Raw genomic sequence first — 19,251 nt, forward strand, 5'->3', positions numbered from 1 at the left:
GAGAGATCAGAAGCAATTTCGACATTTGCATATCTAAAACCAGACCCTAAAGTTGCAAGTCGCTTTCCACTGTGCTCCCTAGCAAGCAATTGTTAAATTCTCAAAAGGAGGCCACAGGTAGGGCATACACACACACACTGAAATTGTGTGAGCAAAATTGGCGCCGCTAACATGACGGCGTCTTCAAAAACTTGCTTACCGAAGTGTACAGAACTTTCCTGAGTGGCCATGCAATGCAGGCTCAAAATTTCTGAACACCCGGACTGCCAGTTCTTGCACTTTGTGTAGGGGATCTGCATAAAAAAGTAGGCATGTTAATTATTCCTACAAGGCACGAAAATAGCAGTGAGCATTTTGGCACTTGTAAATAGCTCGTGTTCACTACTATAAATTAAAGGGCCCCTGAACCACATTTCTTGAAGCCTAAAGTGTAACTTTGAGCGAGCACGGTACCTACCCAGAATATATTACTGAAATAGTTACGTTCGCCTTCAATTATGTCTTGCGTAGGATTATAGAGGAACGCCGGTAGCGATAGAGTTACCGCACTCCGCCTTACGGAGTACGGCATGTGGGATGTACGGCAAATCGATGTATTTACGCTATGCAGAAGAGGCAGTTGTGTGTGGCTACGCACAACTGTAAGTTCACAGCAGGGCTGGAGTTCGGGCTCCTGTGCTCCAGCCTAGCCGTGCTGTGTGGTGCGGACCGGCTTTGCCTCACGGGGACCATAGGCAAAATCAGATTGCGCATTGTGTAGTGCTCAACACGAAGCTCAATACGAAGCACGTTTAGCCACGAGCGCTCGGAAGTGATCGAGCACTGGCGCGTTTTTTGAATACATGCTAACCGCGTCATCCATCGCGAGGCGCGGTAGGCACAGCGTGCATGTGGTATTGGTTACGTTTCGCGTAACTAAGGCAAGTTGAGCTATCCAGACTAATTGAAGTTAGCGAGAGCTGACGCCTACGGCACCCGGATAAGCAGTGTGGCCAAAGTTTTTTTTTTTTTTTAATGCGAGGGTAAATGCCTCAAGGCATACAAGGGCATGGGATGGTGGTGAATAAGGATGATTAAATGAATGAAAAAAGATTTGCTGACCTAATGAATTCCAAGAGGGATCGATAATGCGGTCCCTGTGTCCAAGCAGTGTAATCGCTCGGATTATGCGGCGAGAGTGCCGCTGCTGCGAGGTGCCGGAGCCTCGTCGGTTTCAGTGCAGGGCACACCCACAGCAGGTGGTGGATGTCGGCTTCAGCATTTCGCGACTTGCCTCAGACGACATGCGTCAGACGACATGCACTATATCTATGGATCGGGGAAGTGGAATTGGCCTACAGTTCTGGCGGAAGCCTGTGTCGCCGTGTCTGAGACCTCGCGGAACCGCTGTAGGCCAGCGTGGTCGGATAGCAGTGTCGGCCGTCAGGTCGAACAGCCGTGTAGTACGGCCGGGTCGGGCGGCCGGGACGGACCGCCTCGCGGGGCTCAGATGGTCGGCCACAGTCACCGGGTCGCGTCAACAGCTGGCGGGGTAGCCCTGTGGCCGCTGACCCGAACGCTCGACCGCCCCGGTTCAGGACCGCCGGCCCTTCTGGACCAGTGCCCAGCGGAAGAGCGGGGCGAGGTAACCTCCCAGCGGGCGACAGCGTTGACTTGGGTGTGGCGTATTGGCGCGGGCGGCGATAGCTCCTATGGGCCAGACGCCCAGCGAGGAAGCTGTTTTCCGTCAACGCCGAACCTCGCGCACTGCTCACGCCACGGGCCACGGGCCACCTCGCGCCACGCTTTTTGAGGCGCCACTGCCGCCGCTCCCAAATTGGTGTCGATGATGATGATGACGCTTGCGGGTATTTGCAAAGAGTCGCTGTCCTCTTCGCCCCCGCACGGCGCACCGTCTTGGTATGTTTTATGATTCGCACTCCCGCTTACCACATATTATCACAAAAACAACAACCGCGAGTGGTGAAGATGTTCTTCTGCCGTAGAGCTTGCGACGAGAAGGTCGTCAATGTATGCAAAATGAAAGGCAAACCTCGGGTGACGGAATCGATGAAACGCTGAAAGGATTGGCCCGCGTTCCGTAAACCGAAAAGCATGCAGAGAAATTCGAAAAGACCGAAGGGTGTGGTGATGGCGGTCTTGGGAATGCCTTCTTCAGCGACCGGTAGTGGATGGTAGGCGCGAACGAGATCGATCTGGAGGAAGGGCGGATGATGCCAACTTGCAGCATGTGTTCGAACTCCGCGCGAGCGATCTTGAGTTTCTCCGGGGACAAACGCCGGGGTCGGAAATAGACCGGTGGGCCGGAGGTGACGATGTGATGGCACACGTCATGTTGCACCGGTTGCGTCCAGTCCGGCAGGCGCGTCAAAGTGGGAAACTCGCGTAGGAGCGCGGCCAAAGGTTCGTCCAACATGGCAGAAATAGGCGCTATGGGCGATGTGCCTGATGATGGGACGCCGGGAACGGATAGCTGGGTCACGGAGTCGATGAGACGGCGTCGTTGGATGTCCAAAAGGAGTCCGTAGTTATGCAACAAGTATGCTCCAATGACTGCACAACGGACGTCTGCAACCAGGAAAACCCAGTGGAACACTCGTCGAAGGCCAAGGTTTAGCATGACAGAGCGTGACGAGAAAACTGGAATCCTGGTGCCGTTGACGGCTTGCAAAAACGACACAGGTGTCGCTTTTCGGTCGGAGTGTTGGGCGGGGAGAATGCTGATGTCGGCACCTGTGTCGACTAAAAATCGTTGTCCCGTAACTCTGTCCGTCACCTAGAAAAGGCGACTTGTGTGTTGGGCCGGACCACTCGTCGCTGTTAGAGGTCGGCCTGCCTGTTTCCCTGCCAAGCGCTGGGACGCCGACAGTGACGAGCGTCATTTCCAAAATGGTGGTGGTAGTATCAAACGCCAGGCGTTGTAGTGGAGATTTCATTGCGGGTGCCCGTGCGTCTTGATCTGCTGGAACAACGGCTGCGTGGGCGACGAGATGACCGGCGATGTTCCGTTCCACAGATGATGCGTTCCAGGCGCTCACTCAAGGAGTCGAGAGGAGATTGCACTGCGGAAGAGCAGGGAAGAGTTTGCAGAACGGTTGTATTGTCACCCGGAGACGTTGCCGTGGCTGCGATGGTTGGGTGGCTACTTCCATGACTTTGTCAGCCAAAGCGGCAAGTCCGGTAAAGTCCATGGTAGAGGCGGTCGCCAGGACCGTCTGCGCGTTAGCCGGGAGTCGTTGCAAAAATATTCGCGCCACAGCGTGTTGTCGATGGATCTCGCGTTGTTTCCGAGCAGCTGGCTCATTCGGCGAAGAAGTTGACTAGGGCGTCGGTCACAGAGTTCTTCAGCGGACAGAAGCTGCTGGATGCGAGAACGCTGTGAAGCTGCTGTGCGCTGTAGCAGTGCTGCCTTGAGATCGTCATAGGCGGCGGCAGACAATGGGGAGTTCAACCATTCTACCTCGTCAATGGCGGCGGGCGAGAGCGCTGACAGGCGTAATGGAACTTCGAGGCTTGAGAGCGGATACCACCGACTTGAAATTGCTCTTCGGCCTGAAGAAAACACGCCGAAGGATGCTGGTCCCAGTTCTGTGGGAGACGGACAGCGATGGCGGAACAGGAGGGCTCACCGCGTTCCTCGGAAGGGTTCTGGCCTTGAGCTCTCGTAGCGTCGGTCTGGTCCATGGTCGTCTCTACCACAGGAGCGCATGGCAGTATCACGTCCGGAGTCACCAAATTGTGGCGACGAGCGACCACGTAGACCGGTAAAGTCTCGGGCCCTCGCAGGAGAGGAAAAGCCGACACCCGATCGCTTAGAGTAGCATTCTTATAATAATCTTCTTCGGAACGCTAGCCCGTGCCGGAGCGTGCCCGCCGCTCGTGCCTCATGTAGACGCGAGCGTCTACGTCATCTCTCTTGCGACGCCGATGCTGCTGCCGCTACAGAGGCACCCCTCTGTAGCGGCAGCAGCATCAGCGTCGCACGACAGATGACGTAGACGCTCGCGTCTACAAATTGTATAGGCGACTGAATATAGACAGAAATTCATCGTACGCTTGACTAGCACCTTTACTGTTATAAGGAGAAGACCAGTCTGTGCGCAAAGCAAGCGCGCGAAAGTGTTCCGTATTTTCGCCTGACAGGCATCTGTAGCTGAACGTGGTATCAGGTAAAGTTCTTTCGTGAATATAAAATGAGCATATTATGAATATTGTACAATGATCACTGATATTATAGCTGATAGTCCCGGCTGTGTAAATCTCTGCACCAGCGTTAACAATGAAATTGTCGTGACTTGATTGACAAGATGGTGTCACGCGAGTAGGTGTCGTAATAACGCTGCAGAAACCGGAAGAATTGATTACCTTAGTTACTGCACGAGTTGGAGCGCTTTCATCAAGCACGTTAATGTTGAAGTCACCACCAAGATGCACTGTGTAATTGGGAAATGTAGCATGCTCTAATAGCTTTTCAGTAAATTCTAAGAAACTAGATATATTACCAGAAGGTGGTCGGTACATCACAACAAACAGGTTATTGTCAGATTTAACGCTTAGCACTTCGTAATGCGGCGTGACGCAGGTGAATTCGTCAAGCACATCACACTGTATGCCATGCTTGACATGCAATGCTACACCGCCTCCTCGTTTATTGGTGCGATTAATAAAGAAATGTGTGTAACCATCTATGATCAGCATTTCACTGTGTTCCTCATACCACGTTTCAGAGAACATGATAATGTCAAATGGAAAAGTAAACTCGGCTGGAAACACAGTTATTATGTCGTGCTTATAGGCAAGTGAACGTGAATTCACGTGAAGCGCGGAAATGGTGTTTGCGTGTGCGGGCAGAGCAATTTCGCTTGGTAAGCTAAACTCACAATACATCGTGCAGTCAAAAGAGAGCGAAGTTGAACTTCTTTAGACGCTGCAATTTAGGCGATCTTTTGAAGGTCTCTAAGGCAATGTGGACGGCGCTACTGGCTTCAGTCTTGCTGGCTTCAGTCTTGCGTGCAAGTACTTTCCCATTTCGCGCCCAGACGAAGCGCCACTGACATTCGCGCTTTCTTGCTAATGCCAGCGAAAGAAGACGTTTCAAGGTGGGACAGAGGTGCTCATTAATAAATACTCTGGTATCATCAATAATTTCAACATGATTGTTTCGCAACCTAGCCTTCCGCGCTTTTTCAAGAACGCTGTCCCTCTTCTGTTTGCTCTTAAACTGGACAACTATATTAGATTTTCCAGCTTTTCAGGTGAGCACACGGTGACAAACTTCAATGTCAGAGGGAGTTAGGGGCTCAGATAGCACATCACCAATTTTCCCAACAAGTTCAGTGACGCGTTCATTGTCCTGTTGCACAAGTCCCTTAATTTCTATATTGGACCTGCGCGAGTATTGCTCCGATTGAACAACCCTCTTCTGAAGTTGTTGAATAACGTTTTCATTTTCCTTGCTCCTAGCACAAAACCTTTCATTCTCCTTTCTCAAGGCTTCCCTATCATCTGTGGCTTCTCTAAGCCTTTATTTCATGTCCTCAAATTCATCGCTCATAAATTTAACACTGGCCATGAGAGACTTCATTTCAGCACTTTTATTCTACTTCCTTCCTCTGCTTCTGTTCGCTTTCCAACACGCTCGGCTTCTCCTGCTCTAAGTTATCTAGCCGTGACCCTAGCACGGACATCCCACAGATAAAAGCTGGACCGTTCGCTTCGCGTACTGACTCAAATCGCGTTTCTTCCAACGCGTAAGAGCGCTTGCATTCAGAACAACGCACGCGTGGGTTCCGCCTAGTACCAATCATTACAACGCACTAAAAAGGCGCAGTACAATGTAACCCTAGATGTGGTAAAAAACTGTAATTATTCTTTAGCTACTTATATCTAAGCAAAAATTATTGAAAATGAAAAGTATAGGAAAAATAAGCTATAAAGATTGCTCGGCTAACCTAACACTCAAAAAAGAACAAACGGGCGAAATATCAAATAAGAAGCTTATCGCTTTGGCATGTTACTCCGCCTGCGCTAAGAAGGCTCCTCCACTCGGCAAGACAGTTCCCTTCCGAGTCACTCGACAGAGTGACGCTGAGGACCATAAATAACACAAGTTAATTTGTTTCAGCAACATACCCAAGCTTCCACGCTAAGTTGTTTAATCCAGGGAGCTTAAATGATGCTGGCTAACAGCGCCACCTCTGGGCCGTCAAGTGCACTCGCCGGACTATGTTGCTGTGGGGCGCCCTGAATGGGACGGCCGGAGAAAAGCCTGCCAGCGCGCGCCATCTTGGAGGTCGTTAACCCGAACTATATTACACTGTAATCTCACTCGCCTGTAATGGACGACACGCTAAAGCACCCAGGAGAGCCCTGCCAGCCAGCGACCACCCGTAGATGGAACTCAGCGCTAGCATCCGGTTGCGTCATCCTTATCCATGGCGGTCATTTGACCGGAAACTGGCTGGTGGTTGCGTTGCGGTGTCGCTCGACGTGGTCAACCAGGTCTGAAGCAAAAGATCAATTTTCAGGACCAGGGCGATGTCGGCCCCTGGGCGCCGTCACCTGGAACGGGGTTCGAATACGCGTGCCACGGGCCACGCGCGAAACTCGCGTGCCACGCTTCTGCTGCTGATGACGATGCCGAGTATTCGAAACACCAAAGGGACCGACCGGTGGGCGAGTTGGTATCCGGCATCATTTACGCAGTAGCGCAGAAACACACGGACGACGAAAGAAAGAAAGCGCCGTGTCCCGTCCTTTTTTTCGCCGTCCGTGTGCTTCCATGCTAATGTGTATATAGTCGAAAATCGCCCACATAAATCACAACGGATCGCCTGCGGTTGTGTTGTAGTGGCTTTGCCGTGGCGCTGCTAAGTTCGAGAGCGAGGCTGAAAGGCCGGACGCGGGAGCCGCATTTCGACGGGGGCGATATGCAAAGAGCCCGTGTAGCGGGCATTGTGTTCACGTTAAAGAACCCCAGGGGTTCAAAATTAATCTGGAGTCCTCCGCTCCACAGCGCTCTTCATAATCACATCGTAGTTTTGGCTACGAATTTATTTTCATAAAGCACACAACGGGGGACGTGGAAGACCTGAGCCCGGGTCACGTTTAACTTTGCCGGACCTACAAGAAAGTTGTATCCATCCATCCACAACGGGGCATCATCCACGAATCGGGTGCATTGTAGAACAACACCAAATGGGAAAGTTATTCAGGTGCAATGCACGTGGTAGAATTCATGCGAGGAAAGGCAGTAAAGCGCTGAAGTTATTGCTATAAAATTAAATACAACGCATATGGTATTTTAGTGCCGCTAGCTTGTTGCTAGCTGATGCAAGAAAAACAAGTCGACAAGTATAAATTCATTTATGCGCAAAACTTTTCAGATTTATCGGGAAAGATGTAAAAAAATAAAAGACGTTGCCTGTAAGTTCTTTGCACATTCTTTTTTTTCCCCATGCTCGAGACAACTAAGGGATAGGGTTTACACTAGGAGTCACGCGTTTCACGTTGCCAGTTTTCGCCGAATGTCCCCTCTCGTTGAATTTCGTTCTCTATGCAGCTGTTAAGAAGCCCATCCACGACGCTTTGCTTGCTACCTGCGCCTTGACTTTGTTTTAAGTAACTTGTTGCTGTCGTCAGCCCCTACTGTAGCATTAGAAATTGTTGACGCGATCTCGGAGTTACACATGGGTTGTGTGCGATGTTTCCAGGCGCATTGTATCTTTCAATCATCATCGTCATCATCAGCCTGGCTACGCCCACTGCAGCGCAAGGCCTCCCCATACTTCCCCAACTACCCCAGTCATGGGCTAATTGTGGCCATGTTGTCCCTGCAAACTTCTTATTCTCATCCGCGCACCTAACTTTTTGCCGCCCCCGGCTACGCTTCCCTTCTCTTTGAATCCCGTTCGTAACCCTTAATGACCATCGGTTATCTTCCCTCCTCATTACATGCCCTGCCCATGCCCATTTTTTTTTCTTGATTTCAACTAAGATGTCATTAACTCGCGTTTGTTACCTCACCCAATCTGTTCTTTTCTTATGCTTTAACCTTGCACCCATCATTCTCCTTTCCAAAGCTCGTCGCGTCGTCCTCAATTTAAGTAGAACCTTTTTCGTAAGCCTTCACGTTGCTGCCCCACAGGTGAGTACTGGTAAGACACAGCTGTTATACACATTTCTGTTGAGGGATAATGGCAACCTGTTGTTCATGATCTGAGAATGCCTGTCAAACGCATCCCAGCCCATTCTTATTGTTCCGATTATTTCAGTCTCATGCGCCTCGCGTGCAAAGAGGACCGTGGTTCAAATCCGGGGGCCGCGCAATTTTCCAGCGGATTAAAAAAAGATTCGCGCGTTGATAAAATTGCATCAACTGGCCAGGAGTACGGCCTGATTCCGGTGACCAGAACCGGTAACCCACTCCCTCACTAGAGCAGCATTGGCCACCCTGGTGCATTACTTGGCCACATCCTCCTATATGAATACAACAATCAAGCTTTCAATGAGAATGCATTAAATATGAGGATTCATCGCTCATGTGGCGCAGGTTACGCTAGTGTCGTCCCCATCGCGTTGGTGTGTTGAATGTGTGCGGGTTGCGCTCCTGTCGCCCATGCTTCTGTATTTAACGTGCGGCCCACGAAGATTCCTCGAAAAAGACCACATATCTCCGCAGCGTGAATGTGTCTTATGTGGTGCGTGCCAGAAATCAGCGGCGGTGTACAGTGTGTTTGCAGCCAAGTGCTACTGTGCATTCCAGTGGATTGACGCGGATGCTCACGCGCAGTTTTGTTTAATGTTTCTTTTTTAGCTTTGCGAGTTACCTGCATCTGCGATAGAACCTACAAAACTCATGACGTCATACATTGTGACTGTAATTTTGTTAAAGTATGGGGTTTTACGTAAGAAAACCATTTTTGATTAAGAGGCACGCCATAGTGAAGGACTCCGAAAATTTAGACCACCTGGGGTTCTTTAACATGCACCTAAAGCTAAGTACACGGGTGTTTTCACATTTCGCCCCCATCGGAATGCGGCCGCCGTGGCAGATGTGTAATTTTGTCTTGTTCGCTTTCTTCAATGAGTGTGCTTTTAAAGATGTTTCAGCTTGACAGTAAAATGCCTGTATTGGGGTTGAAGTATAGCAATCTAGCTATGGAAATCGAACTATAAAGCAAACTTATCTATACTTTTTATAGTACGTTAATCTCACGATGATGTTTCAAAATCTCTGTGTGTTCCCAGTGTTGACGACCTTGCACTATGTTAAAAGCAAATATAATTGTCAACTTATCTGAATAGTGTATGTCATATCTTGATATCAGTACTTCCCAGCACAAAATTTTCGTTGGTGCGCTGTTGCTTTTTCGAGTTAACAAGCTATTTTGAGATATTATTCACCAGTAGTTGTTTCATTGGTTCGACATAAATTCAGATGTAGTTAGGTTGTGCCAAGCGTAGTTACTACGTTCAAGCATTTTATTAGTACGCAAAATTCCATTCCGCCATCGCCTGTAGTTTCTGTCATGAAGTGAAAAAAAAAAGTAAATTCAGCTTGCTCTGAAATATGATTCCCCACAACCTCGTTAGTTTGATAACTGACTTCGCCAGCGAACCATATGTAGGATGTTCATATGCATTTGTCGGGACTATGGCAAAGAACGTGACATCGGCGGCAATCTGTTCACTAAAGATAAGCTCCTATGTCTAAACGACAGATTTAGTGAGCTAACGTGTGTGTGCTTTCCTGAGTTACAGAACAGCCAAGCCATCTGTACGCACCGTGTTTGTATTTAATAAGTAGCCTTTAATTGTTCCCTTCACAATGTGGAATTCTTATCAGGTTCTCACATGATGTTTAGTATTGTATAACGTAAGTGAAATCTAGCATTATGAAACACGAACCTTAGGTACAAGCACCCGCTTTCAGCACATCACTCATTATTGATTTTATGAAAGCTAGAAGCACAAACTTTCATGATGATAAGCGCATTCTTCCATGCCTTTCTACGAAGTGTATGAATGGTACGCATTAATTACTCATTACGTTAATATAGATCAAAGCTACTTGCTCTTTAAATCTTCATATTAGGCAACCACGTGGAAGCAGGACACTAGGATAAAACAAGCATAATATACACGCAGTTGTTTTGCCGGAGTCGCTTAACTATTTCCCATGGAACTACTGCTTGTGCCAAAGAAAACATGCAGTAATAATCGAAGTTTACGTTCTTGTCGTAAAAATTGAATTACAGGGGATAAAGCAAGAAAATTTAACTGTAATTTGACACCCCCTGACAATTATATATATACAGTTCAAGGAATAGAAGCACGTAGAAGAAATAACATGACTTTACTGACGTTACGGCCGGGCTCCGCCCTTCATTAAGAGTGTGACTCCAAGCTTAGAGAGCTCAGTATATACATTTTCGCAGTAAGAAGACAAAGACGCGAGCGAGAGAAAACAAAAACGTGAATACAAACTTTACGAAATTACCCTTGTAAAAAAATAGGAAAATAAGAAAGAAATGGAGTGATGTCAAAAATACCAGCACATGCACCGGCTCACGTCAAAGTCGACGAAAACAACCGTGAATACAAACTTGCGTGACAGTCAAAAAAAGAATCAGAAGAAAAACAAAGAAAATCTATATGGGTAAGCAGTTTGTGAATGACCCATGCGTCAAGAGGTGCTCATTCCGTCGTGTCCGCAAGGAAATATGAAAGATTCAGTCCGTGTGACAGGTTTGAGAGGGATTGCCGCTGCTGCGACCTTGAAGATGGTCAATACCCCCACATGGTTGGAAGGCAGTGGTGCACCAAACGGACGTTTCGGCAGCACAATAAAAAAAGAAAAAAAACGGATTAATAAAAGAATGGACAAGTAGAGACGCATGACCGCTACAAATGCGCGTGCACGCATTTTGACGCCATGTCGACCAACTTCAACATGTGCGCACGCGTATTTCTAGCTACCATGCGCGTTCCTACTTTTCACTTCTTTTTTTTATGTATATTGTGCGGCCGAAACGTCAGTTTGGTGCATCATTGAATGATTTTCTTTCGTGCCATATGTAATTCCTGACGGTTAGGGATGATACATAAGGCACGTTTATGAAATGGCATCTGTATTTCCACATTACTTCTTAGAAATTCTTTGAGCCCTGCTGCTGTGTTGATACTTATCATTTCACCTTGTAAAATAATTTTTCACATATATTTTATTTTATTCTTCACACACGCATAGACTTTCTATAAAAACGTTATTACAAAACCCAGCATCCAGTATGCAGTGCGCCGGATCAAGGGCCCAGTGCCACGCGCTTGATGCTTGGGCGCTGGGCAGGCACAGCATACTGGGAGGCGCTGGCTACTGTTGCGAAAAACAGCTCTAGCTTGTTAAATACGCGGTGCCTGGAGACCGTATATATTTTTTTGTAAAAAGAAAACAATAGAGAGCGTTTTAGTGCAATAAAAAAAAGCAAAAAAGAACGTAAAAATAAAAGTGCTCCAGCCAGTATTTGATCGTCCGACCTACAGAGCCCAAACACGGTACTTCACCGCTGCGCAACGCCAGCAGGTGAACGTGAACGGATAATTTGCCGCGTCGAAATCGCGAAGCAGCTTTAGTTTCGCAGAGGTACGCCTCGCACAGACATGGCAGATGCGCTATCGCCCAACACGTAAAGCTCACGCCTGTACTACAAAGAAACATTTGGTGTCCGTATTCAGTAGCATGCTCGGAAGTGCCACAACATCGATTTTCACTTGCGATTGGTACTTTAAGTTCGAAAAAGATCCTTAATTAACCGCGGACCCGGGACCCTGTATGGGCTATTACTGCCGATTTCGATAGCCGTTTCTTGTTTTTCACGCGAAGGATATGCAACGTTTCCTTATTTCAATGATGCCTTTCAGTCAACACGTCTGTCTAGTTCTATATATTCGTCAGAGAAGCGCAGGCTAGTGCTGAGAGCCTTCGGCGACAGCAGATATACTTGTGCTTATGACGCGTCACATCGGCGGTCATCGCTTCTTCTGCTGGCACTGTAGACATGAAAAAATGGTTCATTTAAGAACACCGATCATTTATCCTTGTTAGACTTCTTTATTCCTGAGCCTAGACGCGCCGATAGCGTGCAGACAGACTGGGCGGATACACTAGGCCTAAGCTTCGCTGGGAACAAATCTCGGCGCGGGTAGCTGGCGAAAGTTAAAATGTGTGTATTTGAGCCTCAGGACTTTTTTTTAATACAATAGGAAAAGTGGAAGCACGCGAATCACCTCAGCTTTGTTATCGGTGCAATGATGTCAGTCAGCAGTAGGCTTCGAACTCGGGGTCCGTTCGAGCGCGTCTGAACGACTTCTGGAGTTCATGGCCACACCACAACAGTGTGACAACGGCGACAACTCCCAGTCATATGTTACGTGCAAACTACTAAAAAACGGGGCGTGCTCTGCGTTTGCGGGGTTTCGTTCAAGAATTTAGCTATCCGCACAATCAAAAGGGAAAATTCAAAAACCGAAAGTGATCTTCAGTGTCAAATGTACATGAATAAACAAGGCAGCTCACCTACCTTTTTGCAAACTGCGACACGAAATAAAGTTTTATGACCCGAAGATATAGCGTTATTTAGGACAAAAGACTATTATCAAGCGATAAAGTTGCAGAAACATTTCATATTCAGAACTGCAGCGAGAACCAGTGCCTGTACCGTATAAGCCAGTGCGCCCCAGCGTCATGGCAGTGGAATCAGCGTCTCTTCCAGTGTGACTCAACTCTTATCCAGCGTTCTCACCGATGTTCCAACGAGTCCCAGCGAGCGCCAGGGTACCCATTGCGATCCAGTTTCAAAAAACGCGCTTGTTTCACACTGGAAGGCACTGGAAGACGCTGGTTTTTTCAATAGGGAAACATCTTGCCTGCAGGCAGAAATGATACCACTTGAGAAAAAAGGGCGATGGAACGCAGCTATCTTCAAATGAGGGGTCAGTCCACGTCACGCTGTCAGGTGTCTGTCCATATGCAAGACACAAATCCCCTCGTCCTTGTTACATGACAGATTTTGTCAATTTTATTTCCATTTTTAGGATGCCATCGCGAGCCATCTTGTTGATGAATGAGTCACTGAGCCCCACTGATGTGTCCTCGCACGTTCCACATACAAGTGCCCGTGACCTCCATGAATTGACGCCAGAGGGTCCACGAATAATAATCTCAAACTCGTACTCGCCACACCGAGGAGTCAGCGTGACGACATCGAGTTTGGCTTCCGTATAGAACGGGCCAGTCCGCTCGTATGTGACTACGAACACGCTGTCATGATGCAGCAGGAGGACCATGCGCATGCTGTTTTCTCTGTTGTTGGGATCTTGCAAGTCGAGCTCCGCGCGGTCCTCTGCAAGACACAAGAGAGGACACTCAGCAAAAACTGGCATCAGGAACCACATCACGGCCTAGCTACAACACACACCGCCGTTTTCTAGCATGTTTGAGAGTGGTAATGCCGCTGCGTGAAAGTGCTTAGTCACTTTTTAACGCGATAGTGTCAAGGGCCCCTTGTCGCAAGAACTCCGGTGTCGGCTTCAGACGTCGCTTGACAAAGAATCGTTCCGAGCCGCAACCATGCAGTTGCTCAGCATGGAGCACAGGCCTTACTGAGGAGGAGGAGGAAAAACTTTATTTGCTCTAATTGGTTAGAAATTAGCGGTGGCAGATGCGGTCGGCCGTCTTCACGGTCTTCTTCCCCATCTGCGCAGGGTCGACGCCCCTATTCCAGGGCACCACTGAGGGTGGCTACTCGGCGAGCGTGCCTTACTAGTCCATGCTGGACTTTCGGGTCGCTGCTGGAGAGCACCCTCTCCCACTGCTCCGCACTCGGGTCTTTTATTTGAAGGAATTGTTGATTCTGAACGCATTCCCATGTAATGTGATATAAGGTGGGCTTGGCGCCGCACCAGGGGCAAATGTCTCTATACTGGGTGGGAAACATCTTGCTTAGTGTGTTTAGGTTTGGATATGTTCCTGTCTGCAGCCTCCTCCAAGAGGTTGCTTCATGCTGATTTAGGCTGTTGTGGGGTGGAGGGTATTTGATTCGGACCCCCTTATAGTAATTCAAAATGTCTGAGTAGCTTGGGGTGACTGGTATGGGTTCCTCAGGGTCGGTGCTTGTGGCCGCTGGGTTTGTGTGCTCTCGAGCTGCCTTGTCCGCCCTTAGGTTCCCTTCTATTCCAGCATGTCCCGGTACCCAGAAAATTGTATGCCTGACTTTGTTGTTAGCCCTGCAGGAGCGGAGGATGTGAGGCGCTCTGCGTCCTATTCTACCGTTCATGTAATTCCGACACGTAGTTTGCGAGTCGGTGAGTATTGTTAAAGACCTTTCGGATCGGTAGCCCTCCACTGCCGCTAGAGCTACGGCTATTTCCTCAGCTTCCGTTACCGAGCAGTCCTTCATTGACGCGCTGCTGATCTCTTTGTAGTCCTGGCTTATTACTATCGCAGCTGTCTTTACTATGTTTGTGCCTCTTTGCTTGGCGTATACTGCAGCATCTGTGTATACTGTTGTGTTTTTTGTGGCCAGGTACTTTTCGACGTATTTCGCCCATGCGTCCCTTCGCGCCGTGTGGAGGTTTGGGTCCATGTATTTGGGTAGGGGGCTAACAGTGTATGTTTTCCGATATTCATCAGGAATCCCCTCCGTTCGTTGGGTTTCTTTGATTGATTCCGCGAAGCCTAGCCTTATTAGCAGTTCCCTTCCCGTTTTGGTCTGCTGGAGTCTCATGAGCTGTGCGATAGTAAGATGCGTCATGAAAATCGTTAAGTACAACCCAAACCCAAGCTGCCGACACGATAGCTTCGGACTGTAATAAGAAGGTACCATAAAACGTGATCCTGTAACGCGGGACCCCGCACATAAACTCCTCTTCCAGCGTATCTACCGTTCATGGAGCGACGCGGCCCGCTCGGTGTCGCCATACCCTGCTCCTCCGCTTACCGCCTCAATTGTTCCGCTGCACCCTCCGCCTTCGCTTTTCTCCTCGCGTTCTCTTCGTTATCGCCGTCTTTCATCCCTCGCAGCGCTCCCCGTTCGCTCTCTCAATCGTCGCTGCACTCGTTCGCTCGGATACGCTGACGGACACCGCCGACGCCGAGGGACGTCGAAACTCAACGCAGAAACGGGTGCCTAAGGGAGACGCTCTCAAACAACTGATTTATTTTACGAGCTACTACATCCTTTGTCGTGTGCGGCACGTAAGTGTGAGACCTTTTTTCATTCTCATTAGGCTGACGTGTCTTCCTTTGTAAGATGGGGAGACGGTATTCAACTACAATTTATACTGAGGGGGTTCATGCCATGATGAGGCTGTGTAAAACATGCGCCTTAACGGGTAGGCGTCAGTGTGCTCCTGATGGCCCCTTCATATTTCCTAATGGCTGAACATGAAAAGTCAGAACATTCACTCACATTCGTTTTGCCCGTTAACATGTTTCCTGAATCCATGTGATTATGATTAATTGTTTTTTGACGTTAGCACTGAAGTCCATCAATGACTACTATATTTTAAAGGGTCGAAATCGATGCATTGCGGTTCCCTAGTCAACCTGGCACCATAGAGCAGTACTCCTGCACAGCTAGCTCCGCATTGCAAAGGCCAGTTTCCATGCTGATGTTACGGTGACATGCAGCGCAAGTTATCACTGCCAATTGTTACATTGGAATACAGTTCGTGTTCTCTTTCTTGTTGAACTGACTTACCCTGCATTGCAATCACGTTGACGCTGTGTTGATGTGCGAGGTGGCCGGCAAGCTGGTTTAAGCAGGAGACCCTGCCGCAGCTTTTGAAGATGCAACGGACTTGCCTGCATACAAAAAAAAAAAACATTGCACCACTCATTATCTTTGAGGTTCCACCAAGAATCCAGCTTGCTTTACAGCGAAGCTGTTTATGAGTTTAGAAGCTCACGAACACCTTCCATGCCTCCTTCACGATTTTCTGAGAAATACAAATAAACCCTCAAGTTTATATCTTGAGAAAGCAGAAAATATTTTAGGGGTGACAGGCGGCCAACATTTGACTACGTCGGTTATTTAGAATTGATGAAATGTTGCTAAACCTTTGTTACCAGCCGCTTTAGAGTCTGTATACGAAACACAAAGTTTCTATGCCCTTGGGAGGGGGGGGGGAGGGGGTCGGCGAAGAACTGCTGTGATTTCATAATTAGAAAGAAATTGACGCCCCGCCATCATTGACGTTCATGGAACGTTTCAACTGGTGTAGGCTATTTTGTTTGAAAAATATTTATCGAAGATTTGTTATACTTGTTTATTCCCTATTTTGATACGTTCTACGAAGCTGGTAGTCTAGTTTTCCTGTCGCTTTTGAGACCTAGGCGAATCACGTAGCATTTATTGTATTAAAGTATTGAAGCACGTTAGGAATGACGTGCGATCAATGCTTCGTTTGCGTTCATTAATTATACCCTTTGTAAAGAATATTTATTGAAGTGATGCACAATGCCATTCCGCCATTATCTGCAAGGATGCAAGGAGTCCTAGAAAAACTGACATTGAGTATAAAATCAATAATATTGGGCGATATAGCAACATTGATGTATGCCAAGCGTTGACGGTGCGCTAATTGGAAGCATTGCAAATAAGAACTCAACCCTCATTTTCCTCCCCTCTCATTAGCGTTGTACGAGGTGTGTAGTGTGTTGCCATCGTTTTCTCGATGAACTCCAGAAAACTACGTTAGCAGTTGGTGAAAAGCGGACACGTTATGTGTAATTGCAGGCTACCATTAATGTCCGTCGTTTAATTTCTTCCTTTGCAATAAATAAGGTATTCATATGCTCCCGTGTTTTATGGGTAAGCTTTATCAGCAGCGCAAAATTGCTCTCGCTGAATAGGAATAACAAATTCCGCCAAGTTTTAATCTAGCGAAAATAGGGGAGAATGCCATGAAGAATCGGCATACGAAGCTAAATACCTGCGCAAAAAATACTGCCTTTACAAAAGATTCCTGACAAAGTGTCTGAATGTGTCTTACAGCCGAAATCAGCTATCCCTGGCTAAAAATCTCTATTATAATAATATTAGGACCCCTACACAGTGTCTCTCTACTTTACTGACAATATATCTAAATTTACATTCTGGTAACATTTGTTCATAGACTGTCAAAACACTTCTGACTTTTGTATGAAGGATACTTTAACTGCACCATTCACAGACTTCTTCTGAGTTTTATATGAAGGATATTTTAAATACATTGTTTTAAGTATTCCTCCTTACTCTTGTATAAAGAACATTTTTAATACACTGTTAAAAATTGTCATTCTTACTTTTGTATGGAAACATTGTTTGTACACCGTTACGAGGGTTCCAATTTAATTCTGTATAAAGAATATTTTAACCACCAACATACTTTCTTCTAACTCCTGCCTAAATACCCACATTATTACTCCCGTCAAAAGGATTGTTAGTTTTGTGTAAAGAATGCTTTATTACTATACATGAAAATATTTTTTTTTCTGTTGGCATACTGAGCATGTCGTACGTCACAGCTTGTATTGTTCGCCGAAAAATATTTAGAGTAGGAAGTGGCTTGAGAACTTTCGATGAATATTTCTTAGGCACAATAATGTCGATATATGACGCACTCACGAAACAAGCCCTTTGTTTAAAGCACCATTGCAATCCAAGGAGATGGCGATTTATTCACAGAGCGCTACTAGAATGTTTAAAGGAATATGTTAGTAAACTGCTATTAAAGATAATTTTTTATGGTTTCTACGGGACAAAGTGAGCCTACGGTGAAGCCACCGCACTCCGAGAAAATTAGCTCGCGCTACACCAGTGGACCGGTCTGGCGATATCGGAGTCCTATGCAGGCCGCGCACCTGGTGCACACTTATCTCAGCTTTAGGGCGGACGATTAGAGGGCGATTTGCGCTCGAGCTGCACCACCCGCTGGCCGCACCCGTGCGGTCATGCGGAAAACTGCACATTTCGCGCACTGGTGCACAAATATCGATCTACACTGGGCCCGCACATACAGTGTACACTGAAGCGTGTGTACCAGTCTGCGAAATCAGCAATCGCCCGACCACACGCGTGCGGCTTGAGCGTAAATCGGCCCTCACCGCGCACTGCTTCTGGGAGGCCACCGATTTCCTTTCTAACGAGATCATCAGGTCAATGCACTCCGCGATATATATAGTACCTCCTAATCTGGAACATGCCAGCACGTAGCGTCACAATATCTGTTAAAACAAGATAAAAAGAGCTGGAACTGAGAGTAACACGGTGCGGCAACGTTGCCTCTAAAACAGCTAAAAGGTTGCAAAATACAGCTCCTGTTGAGTGAGAGCGTGTTTACATGAGGAAGCGCAGAGGGCGAAGACCGAGAAGCGCTCAACTCGTTGCAAGTGTCAGCTTTCTGTGAAGAAGAAAGTAATGATCCTTGCTGTATAAAAAAAATGCAGCCTTGTTTGCGTCCCTATTCGCTCGCTTTCGTCTCTGCCTGTTACAGACGGCTCCTCCACATTAGAGGAAACTATTAGGACGTTTCATCAAAGCTAAATCAAATTAATTATAAATTTCAGCTGATCTGCTTTACAGGTGATTTTGGCTTGATGTGTGAAACCATATCGATTAGCGATAATTGCTCACTCTTAATATGCACTGCTTTTGCTTCGTAGCGCGGCAATAAGTTATAAGCTTAGGTAAGGTTTTCCGGTGGCCTTACGGAATTCCTAATTATTGCATTCCACGGTACCAAGAGCCAGGATATCAGTGGTGATGCTTTTGCCATGCTTAGCACACCTCAAAATTTTTAACGTCATAGCCACCATGCGATGGACATCTATTTAACTATAAAAGTACTACTATAACAGCTTTCAACATTATCTTGCGCTGGTCTCCACGAAGCAAAGTATTGTGTTTGGGAGCGGCAAGTGCTGAAAGATATTTTTGCAAAATATATTGACCACCTAATTCACCCTATATGATATTATTTTTAAATCTTTATCTTGTTTGGAGGGAAGGTCCGTTTTAGGAACAATAATTGTCACGAAAAATAACACTACGCCGCCCCTAACAGCCGAACAACATTAAGCTGGGGGGGGGGGGGGAGCAGAGTTGTCTCTTCAGGTTCTTTTTCAACCTCGGCCATAAAGCGCATTTCTCCATCTAAGTCCCCCAGAAAAGAATGCACACACAAAGGCCCGCGCACTTGTGACCGAAA

The 19,251-nt window shown here is 47.4% G+C and overlaps 1 protein-coding gene across 8 annotated transcripts in view; it reads right to left on the reverse strand.

Moving 5' to 3' along the window:
• Positions 1-19,251, reverse strand: part of LOC142575824 (uncharacterized) — an 84,802-nt gene that overhangs the window by 25,380 nt on the left and 40,171 nt on the right. For 3 of the 8 annotated variants that reach the window (XM_075685512.1, XM_075685513.1, XM_075685521.1), the window contains one exon: positions 12,618-13,403. The exons of 4 other annotated variants lie outside the window; for them this stretch is intronic. In XM_075685512.1, coding sequence (XP_075541627.1) covers positions 13,057-13,403 — 347 coding nt within the window. In that variant the 3' untranslated portion in view covers positions 12,618-13,056. Of the gene's footprint in view, positions 1-12,617; positions 13,404-15,761; positions 15,866-19,251 lie in introns of those variants that run through there. One more of the 8 variants, XM_075685520.1, reaches the window with a different exon arrangement.

This window comes from Dermacentor variabilis, chromosome 3, assembly GCF_050947875.1.
Source record: "Dermacentor variabilis isolate Ectoservices chromosome 3, ASM5094787v1, whole genome shotgun sequence".
Lineage (NCBI taxonomy): Eukaryota > Metazoa > Arthropoda > Arachnida > Ixodida > Ixodidae > Dermacentor > Dermacentor variabilis.